General features: G+C 39.3%; 1 protein-coding gene and 1 long non-coding RNA gene across 2 annotated transcripts; one reads left to right on the top strand and one right to left on the bottom strand.

Moving 5' to 3' along the window:
• Positions 1 to 652: 652 nt before the first annotated feature.
• Positions 653 to 1,915, bottom strand: LOC136449042 (uncharacterized). The gene is made up of 3 exons (XR_010757972.1): positions 1,818 to 1,915; positions 1,421 to 1,517; positions 653 to 1,021 (listed from the first exon to the last, which is right to left on the bottom strand). It is a non-coding gene; the product is annotated as an uncharacterized lncRNA (long non-coding RNA).
• A 1,871-nt stretch (positions 1,916 to 3,786) lies between these two features.
• On the top strand, positions 3,787 to 9,886 carry LOC136448902 (uncharacterized). Its single transcript, XM_066448610.1, has 6 exons — positions 3,787 to 4,032; positions 5,372 to 5,811; positions 6,125 to 6,234; positions 6,694 to 6,888; positions 7,338 to 7,496; positions 7,860 to 9,886. Exons 1-6 carry the CDS (start codon positions 3,975 to 3,977, stop codon positions 7,930 to 7,932), a joined length of 1,035 nt encoding a protein of 344 aa, XP_066304707.1. The 5' UTR covers positions 3,787 to 3,974; the 3' UTR covers positions 7,933 to 9,886.
• The last annotated feature ends 361 nt before the right edge of the window (positions 9,887 to 10,247 follow it).

Genomic DNA, 10,247 nt, shown 5'->3' with positions numbered 1-10,247 from the left:
TATCATGCTTCTTATATTTGCTGTAAAATCTATGCTATGGTAATGGTTTGTGTAATAGTTTTAAGGGTGAATGAAGCTCCACAACATGTACGAATCTAGCTGCTTGTACTTAAGAAACAAAACGAACGTTTGCTCTGAGTCTTCGAGTGACACTGTAGGTTCCGTCCTTAGAATTCATCCATGAGGCGTAAATGCTGCTATTAGTATTGAAGAAAACAGACAAGCCTTTTTGTGGTGAAGGAAGATGTGAATAAATGACATTGTGTATGCACTTTATATTCAGAAGTGTTTTATTCAAACGTACGTTTTTTTTTAAATATAGAACGCACACTTTTCTAGAGAAAAACTGTCTTGATGTTATGATGTTTTAAATCTGCAACTGATATCGAGGATATATTTTTTCAAAGGCACAGGGGGTTTTGTTATTGGTCCTGTCTTGGCAAGCTGTTAAGGAAAATTTATCGATAGAATGATCCCTTGATGTTTTGACGACGTTTGGTTAAAATCAGAAAGCACTGTATGTCTCTCAAAATAAGTTATTTTCTTGTGTCTTCTCCATGGTACTCAAACACAGATTCATAGTTTGTCTCTAAACCGTACAATTTTGACGAGCTCGGAGATTCAGTGTTCTGAAAATAGCGAGGAAACTCTTCAACATTACTCTTAACGTCTTTAACATTTTGTGCGTGCTCCATACGAGTACTAGAGAAAGTGGTAGGCAAAGTGTCTTGTGAATAGCGTCCCCCTGGCCTTGAAAGATAAGGAAAGTTACCGTAGCTCCGCTGAAGTCTCCCATTTTCGAACGAATTAGTGCTTCTGCAACTCTGCCAGAATCTGCTAGGAGGCGCTCCTAACAGGGCAGATTTGTAGTGCAGGTAGTCCAGGAGACGATAGTACCCATTGACGTCATGCCTACTAACGCCACCTGTGTCAATACTTCGGATGTAGTTGTGAACGTCCTGCCTGCAGTCGGCATACCCCATGTGATAGAAGGCGTGGCTTGTGGTCCAATGTTGAGCACCTTTGATATATGAAAATAAGAAAAATCGTCATTTAGTATAGACATTTTGTAAAGTAGCAGTATTGACTGCAGCTACGCGCTTATCAACAGCTGTTACCCTGCTATCACGCGTTTAGCACACGACATTCAGTGAACACATCGGGCAATAATGCCGATATCTCTATGTCATCACAAGGTGTGATCTGAAATGACTGGAGGCGATAGCCAGTTCTTTCTAGTCAGCACATAAGTGTAAAATCGAAAAAAATCCACACTGTAACAGTATTTTCAAAGATAGAGAAATATTGAGTCAAATACCGACGATGTTATAGCTTACATTTGGTTGCGACAAAAGACTAGTCAAGGTAATACTTAAAGAACGTAATTTCTAACAAGAAAACAAAAAAGGAGAAGCCTTACCATAAACATGTCTTGCCCTTAGACGTTCCTCTTGGATAGACCGAATATAGTCAACAGTCATTTCTAGAATCTCAGCTTTTTCCAGTTTCCCACAAGCCTAGAAAAAGGAAAATCTGCAAATTTATACATTTGTACTACTGAACTACCACTGAAAAAGTAAACTAGACTTCTTGTCAACGAAAGTATGTTTGGAAAATAACATGTGTTCGCCATGTGTTAATTCTGATTAAGAGACCATAAACTTGATTAGACCCTAATAGAATGACTTTATTACCATCCCACGTTTGTTAATCATTAAAGTCATCAAACTATCGTCAATATCATGACGAAATGACTACTACGGTTTTAAATTGAAAATCATGTTCAACGTTTTTATATTGTCTAAAGTTGAACTGACCTGTCTGGCATAGGCCATGGGTACGGATTGGCTGATTTCGGCTAGACAACGGTTGATTCTGTCGCGCCGACGTTTTTCTATAACTTTGTGGGATGCAGGAATCTGTCAAGAGAACAAAGGTAGCCAAACCAACAGACAAGATTTCCAATTAAAAACAAACAAACAAACAAACAAGCAATTAAAAAAAAAAACCCAGAAAGACAGACGTCTAGACAGTAAGACAAACAAGGAACAAGCACGAGGGCTGACTAATGTAAAAATAGCCAATACTTAACTTATCCAACTAAAAATAAGATAACACACAATCATATATGCACTACATTGGACTATCAGAAGCACACAGTACAATTAACAACACCTACTTGCAATGAATAACTCATAATTTCTATCAGAACAGGGTGGTGGGGAAGATCGTGACCTTTTTATCATATGCCCGTTTTTTGTCCACTCCCCCCACCCAATGGGGCATATGATAAAAAGGTGACGATCTTCCTCACCAACCTCTGCTTGGAGAGTAATGAAACCTAATAATGATATCTATGTACCTTTCTTTGCCTTCTTCCTGAGCTCATGGCTGATAAGAAAGAGGAAAAGAACCCTGCTACTTCAGTGTGGCTGTTACCCTTAAGTGAAACTATATCTGAAAAGGATAATTGTACACATAAAGTCCTTCCTGCTATCGATCTAGAATAATCCATCGTATTATCAAGGATGCACAACGACAGATGAACACGATTTGATAGGCGTTCGATGAAGTTAATCTAGCGGTGAAAAGCCGATGAAAAGAGTATCACAGGGTGGATGCAACAGCTTGCGTCTGCAAACTGGCGGTGGGTTAAGTCTCCGGGACTTCCTGGTTTCAAAAAAAAGCGCCATAGTTGTACACTGACTGAATAGTGGTGCCTCAGTCGTTAGGCCGTCGTCACACCGTCAGCGCACTTCGGCCGAATTTTACGATCGTCAGAAGGTCGCTGAGTTTCAAAATCGAACGTCTTTGTCGCCGGAAAATCTACCCTGTTGTGACCTACAAACATCGGCCAATCGCTAAATATCGTGTAGTGATTGAAAGGACACCGGCCGTCTTGTTGCAAAAATTGTCCTGTAGTATTTTTGCAAAAAACGTCCTGCAGTATTGTTACCAAGAATGTCCTGAAGAGTAGAGCTCGTCGGGAGCAAGATTTTTTTGCTGTGTTACGCCGGGTTATGACACGTTAATGGCAACATGAAAAGTTGATGTAAAACACACACACACACACACACACACACACACACACACACACACACACACACACACACACACACACACACACACACACACACGCACGCACGCACGCACACACACACACGCACACACACACACATACGCACACACACACACACACACACACACAAACACACACACACAAACACAAACACACACACATTCTTTTTGTTATCCTTCTTGGATTGTTGTGGTTGGGGCCTCTTTGCACTGTATTCTAATGTGATATTCGAAATTCATGAATACGAAAACCTGCGTTATATACCACTGCCAGTCTGGAATCGAGCAACAACGAATAACCTTTCTAGCTTTGAAATATATTCCTTCGTAGCAACCCTGATCCAGACCCTTCCTCCTTCATATAATGTCGTCTGTTAAGTTTATACCAGTGTTAGAGCTCTTGGTTCACGCATTTTTATAAACACCCTACTCACTATCAAAAGTTTGGACAAGTTCAGACAGGTTGTCTGAAATGAAGGACCTAAGTGTCCCAATATACGCTATGTGGCCCTTTCAAAGACTCAGGTAGCGTCATGTAGGCGTCAAGAAAAACGGAACGTGACTAGCAGGCTTGTAACCTTATCGAAATAATCACATTAAGTACCCAACCTGGCCCATGCCCAGCTGCAACAAGGACATATCCTGGGCGTAACACTCATTAAAAGTTACTTTTTAACTTTCGATTTACAAGTTGCTCTCACAAGGTGCGATAAACACATACACAAACATTAGGTGGCGACTCCCGTGCGTGTGTGTGTGCTGTTTTGTTGACAAAAAGTTAGAGGCTTGTTGGTCCTGGGAAACGCCTTGTTTGGGAGAGATTCTCCTATATAAGCTTCAAATAGCACATTTTGTGATTCTTAACGTTGACATATCTCAGCAGGAGTAATACTAGGATGTCAAGAAGTAGGAATTCGCTTTCGGCGTTCGCAGTGACGGTGTTATTTTTGTCAGGTAGGTGAACTGCGTTACAGTAACTTCCTCTTACGTTTGTTGTAAATTCTACTTCAATTAAGCACAAGATGTTTAACAGTTATAACTTTTTCTCTTCTTTCTTACGTTTATTAAGTCATTATTATGATATTCGATGGTTCACTCTGTCCTGAAAAAATATGATATATATGAATCGTACACGATCAAGCGTATGAAAATGTGCACGCAGTTACGTAATCATCGATGAAAACAGTACTGGTGCTACTGTATTTGTGAAGCAACGATCGCAAGCCTTTTACTGAAGGGTAGGGTTTTTACTTTGACAACGGGCTGTAATTTTTCTTGAATTGTATCATTTGCATTCCTAGCATCCTACTGAAACTGTCTTTTTTAAGTACTGTAAAACAGTAATCATAGCCATTTTGAGACAGAATGTCATGTCGTATTCGCTTGCGTCGTCCACTATTTGATTTGTATGTAGAAGCATGTATATGTACAAACAGTTTCCCCTGGTTTTATCAGTGAAGTAAGTGCATTGGGCCTTGCTGACGGATTTGATAGATCGATAGTGTATATACTGTAGTCAGGAACAAGAAAACAGGAAACAACTGAAGTGCCCAAACTGTGTTTACATGAAAACGAATTCTTTTTATGTTATAGCCAAACCTTTTGTTACCAAAACAGGAACTGTTCAAGGATCTTTGAGTGAAAACATCATTTTCAATCGAATGCGGAACATGAAAGACAAATATGAAACTACGAAAAGGACCCAAGGATCAAAGTATCTTGTACAAACACTGATATTTTTAATATGCTGCTATCATATTCAACTTCTGTACCTCCCTACCTAAGACTAAGTCAATGCATATACACTCAAAAAGCGAGACCAAACAATTGGTACTTTGTAATACCCACATAGAAGATCTTGAAAATTATTTATAAATTGTCTTTTGTTCCTTGTGTGCAGAATACACAACGCACATTGTAATGACTCATACACAGTATAACGTTATATGGCCGGTATTAGCACTCATACTATGTAAGTGGTGGTACGTAAGTGCAGCCGCGCCATATCAAGGTTGGTTGTTTGTCTAGGCCTACTACCCACCTAAACTTGTGACACTGAGGTCACGTTAGGTCAACGTTCGCAAGGTTAAAGCTTGTGTTGTCTCTTCGTGTCAGCACGCCTATCAACTTTTTTTGCCTCTTAATGGCGAAAAATGGTTTGGATTTATTTTGAAGGATAAATCTAACGCCTTGAACATCAATGTGTCAAGGCATATGCTTACTGTGAAGTTTTTGGTTTGAAAAATTGTTGTTTTGCTTATTTCTTCTCTATATTGATTGTTTATACGATTAGTGGACGCACAGTCCGCTTCAAGCACGCCACCTGTCGTGACAGTGGGAATGACAGCATCTCAGCGCACGACTGCATCCTCTTCCACTGCGATCGTTGGCCCGACAACCGTTCCCATGGCGACCAGTGATGCGCCATCCACAGTAGATGTGGGTACAACCACTCCAGTCTTAACGCCTTTGATTACAACGATGTCTATGACTACATCAAGTGGCGTGTCATCCACAGCAACCGAAGATGGCACTACCCAACGTAGTAGTAGTACCACCCCCACAAACATGATGGGCACTTCCACCACACGCCATCGCGACACTACGGCAGGCAGTGACACCGCTGCTCCAACAGGGGGCGCTACTGCACAGAGCACGACGCCAGCACCCATGGCTTCCACCTCTGGCACGACTTTTGTTAACTCTCTCCAAGTTGCTACGAAAGTCGAGGAGGTGAGCCAGATTTTTCCACATGTATCTCTCTTCAGTTACAGTTCACTTCTTTGATTGGTAAAGGGCATGTAGGTCGTCAACAAGTCTACTTTACGAAGTGGTTGAAAAGATTTTTGTGACAAGACTTATGTGCCTGCTTGAATCTTTGAACTTAAAGTTGTCAAAATATATTCCTCAGGCTTTAACGTAAGATTTAAGTGGCCCATTTAAATAACTCAAAACGGCATCATTTCATGAGTCGTGACTTAAGTAGCGGATATTGTGTAGACAGACTAATTCGTCTTCAAATATGCAAATGAGTGTTTCTTTTCAGTGGGACGAAGTTGAATTGGCTCTGTTCCAAGCGGTTGTGGCGTACGGCACCAACCGGTACTGCAATCAAGGGGGCGCTTCATGCTTCGGTCTCGGGAGCGTCAAAATCACGTAAGCGACTTGATTAGTAGAACAATCATGTTTTGTTTTGTAATGTATTGATTTGTTTTCGACGAGTTTACTAGTATTATTACATCACTTTTTCTTCAATTTTACAATCTGTCAATTAGCACCATTGATTGTGAATCAGGAAGAAAATTAGAATTAAGAAGGGTATATGCTAGAGATGCACATGATAAAGTTAGTACTATTAATGTCACGACAATGTCAATTTAGGCAAAAGATGCTATACATACATAAAAGAAGGCTATGTAAATACGTAAGCATGCACTGTTAACTTAAATCAGTAACTGGAAAACACAGTTTCAACCAACACGATCTACCGGTCAACGTTCAGGAAGTCCTTCATCTATCCTCCTCAATAGGAAAAAAACGACATTTCATTGATATGATAATGTTTAAGTATCTTTACATGTGTCAATTTCAAGTTTAATCTAAATCCTCTTTAAGTCCAGAAGACGTGATGATCCTTGGAACGCCTGTTACAAGCCGCGGCACAACCACCTTCCGTTTCTTCATCCGCCGTCCGACCACTTCACCAGGCGCAGTGATCGTACCCCTGCATCTGGACGATCTGACTGCAATCATAAAGGAAGTCAGCAGTAGACTTGTTGGTGCTTTAGCAGACCCAAACTTGACCATCACGTATGTTCTACTTGTCTTCCAACCAGTTTGAATATCAGAGTCAATAAGAATACGATAGAAAGTAGTTGAAACTCTGTTTAGAACAATGGTGACTGATAAATTACTGCAATAAACCAAGATATATACAGTACAACATGTATATGTCTAACAAGCACATACAAATCGTATAAACAGGTTGGCGAAAAAATATGTCCAGTCCGGGCGGCGGAAAAACCTGCCCGGCCCTGTCAGCCAGCGGAAAAAATAGGCACAATGTAGGACCATCCTTTCTGCGGATGGTTGCGCCACCTGGCAGAAAGCTATGGTACAGCGAAAACACTTCAACAAATTGTGACAACGTGTCATGCTAAACGTGCTATTTTCATACAGTTTTTGTTCAGTTCATCAGTTCTATCACTCTTAGTTTCTTTTAACAATAATGTATTCCCCCTTCCTCTGCCATCCTGCAGATCGTCTGCCAGTGTGGACCCCATCGTCACCCCCTCCTATACTGTCACCCGCCCGCCTGATGAGGGGTTCGAGCCCTGGATGATAGCATTCGTCGTCACCATGGCTGTCATTGTGGTTATCGGTTTGGCCATGTTCATCTACAGCAAAATCAAAGCGAGGTAGGTCAAAACATTTCTTTAAGCCATCTCACAGTTCTGAGTGCGCATGTGATCCTTTGATGCATTGTGTTCCAGGGATCTTTGACATTAACTACAATGCATCACGACTGCACATGCGCACTCGGAACTGTGATAAGGCGTATTGAGGTTCGACCTGGCAGTTAGAGTATTGTCCTGAACTGTAAGGAGAAAAGTTGTGATTGCATCATCATCTACACTTAAGAAATAAAGGAATGGTAAAAATATCGAGTAATTACAAGAAGCTGAAAAACCATGATGAAGAGTGCAGTAAGATAAGGCTCCGCCGGTAGGAGTCACCAAAAAATAAGAATAACCAATGAATTTTATTTCTCTTCCTAACAGGAGAAACAAGCAGATGGCAGACTTCGAGATGGACAGGAATGATAGCGGTGGTGGGGAAAATCTTTCGTTGTAAAGATCAAAAACAATATTGGAACGTTTTGTCAAGTTAATGTTACCATGTGAGAATTTGAAACAAAATGTGTGAATTTCAGTTCAGCGAAGGTGAATATCTCAACGATTATAAAATGCTTATACTGTTTATGTTAGTTATTTTATGTTAGATATAATTCTATTGAAGAATTCTCTGATTAATATGGAATATAATTAATATAAGAATATGAGTTTAAAGCGATAACATGTACCTCGATAATTCAAACTAAAACTCTAATCAAGATTCACTTCATAATTATATAAACGTCACAACCTGCTACTTTGATTGAACATGTTGTACTGCATGCAACACAAAAACAAGTGAAGCTGAATTATATTGTAGAATTCTCTAATTGATATAAAAATATGCTTTATGAACAATATGTCTTTTATGAATCAAAATGAAACTCAAAGCTTGATCCGTTTGAAATTTGAGCGTCACAACGTGTAAGTTTGATAGAACATGTAATGTAGATACAGCTGTATATGATTCGAAATTATTCAATTTTCTAATTCTACTAAAATAGTAGAAAACAACACGTACCTCAATCAATAGTTTAAAAACGAAACAAAGCAAGATCCACCCTATATATAAAGGACAAAATCTGTAAATTACTTATGGAAGCAAATGATTCTGAATCAAATTACAGAATTCTCTATGGTTTATTGACATGAAACTATGCATTTAAAACAAGATTCCATCAATCAAAATGAAACTCTAGGCGTGATCCGCTATATATACAAGACTTTCAACCTTTTAATGTGGTAGATCTATCGAAAGTGTAATGTAGAGACAGGAGTATGTAATTCTGAATTGTGTAATAGAATTCTAAAATATGATATGAAGATATACGTTAAAACATGTACGTAAACATCAGCCAACATGAACCCGTTGATGTACATTTTGTGTACGACTCCAATCCCATTAATTTTGAGAGAACGTACACTTTTACCTGACCATGTAAGTCATTCTGTTATTTCTTAAAATTTTCAGTCTTGCTTGATTACCATTTTGATTGAAGATGTGTATAATTTGAAAAAAAAAAATCTTCAGTGATTCAATCTATTTCATCTTAAATCTGAACCCCTGATAGAGAAGTAACAAGATGGAATATCGAATTTATAGTCATGTCATAACCAAAAGCTTTGGGATTGAAGTAGATGCCAATTGCCCTGACTTGTTACAGAGAATTACTTTTAGTATCTTTTATCCTATAAACTCCTTTAGCCTGGCTTTGGCACATCATGAAGATAATGACTGATGGGCATCTAGATTGTATCAATCTAGTGCAATTGTGACAATCGCAAGATCTTTGTCCTTCAAATTTCTCAACTGAACTTCAAGCACGTGGACATACACATGTGCATTTCAAGATGAGGATTTGTTTTGAGCAAAATATGCCTTGCATTGGGCTATATACATGCAAAGAATATCGCCTTATCATATCTATCGCTGCTGATGGATATAGCAAAGTGAACAGGGTTAAGCTTAAAAGGTTATAGGTGACGGTTATACAGAAGGCCTGGGTCTATGATTGGTCGCTTGAGGATGATATCATCACCCAGACCTTCGCTTTCCTGCATCGAAGCTGCCGCTTTGTCAGCAAATACCATTAAAGTATCAGAAGGAATAAAACTAAGGCTATGGCTCCTGTCAAGATCGCACCGAGGGATAATAAAGATTGAAGGGAGGGAAAGGGATGGCTCCTTGGGGTTAAATGAAAAGGTCTAAGTTGTACAAATGGGTTGAAATATTATACCCTCACGGCTTTCCCAGTTAGAGATAGTTCGTATGGCGCCTGGCTACTTATTCAACTTCTTTTAACCAATTGCTGCTTATCTTGTAGCCCTGAAAGGGGTCTGGTGAATAGTTTTCAAGGGGGAAAGTTCTTTCTGAAGACAATTGACTTGACATCAATTAAAGTTGTTTGCTTTTGGTACATCCCATCCCATGTTTTTGCGATGTCCCAGGAAGAAACCATCATTTGAAGTCTTTGATCAGAAAGGTCAGTCAATAATGTTTCATTATATCTCTTTCGAAAGCTTGCTAACTAACCCTTACAATGTATTCCATTTGACAATGATTTGTTCTGATTATGCTTTTTTGGAACCATCAATATACGTTATTATATCAGTTGACTGCAAGGCGTATTTGGCATCTTTTTTTTAAATATTGACACATTAACCTTTTATGCACTTATAGAGATAAAGACGTGCTTGAAGTTTAAATACATGTACACTTTGCCGATATATGTCAGCCTTAATGATTTTTTCTCTGGATTGCCCAAACACGCGAGG

The sequence above is a fragment of the Branchiostoma lanceolatum genome, chromosome 14 (genome assembly GCF_035083965.1).
Source record: "Branchiostoma lanceolatum isolate klBraLanc5 chromosome 14, klBraLanc5.hap2, whole genome shotgun sequence".
NCBI lineage: Eukaryota > Metazoa > Chordata > Leptocardii > Amphioxiformes > Branchiostomatidae > Branchiostoma > Branchiostoma lanceolatum.
This window is presented reverse-complemented; position numbering and strand designations above follow the sequence as displayed.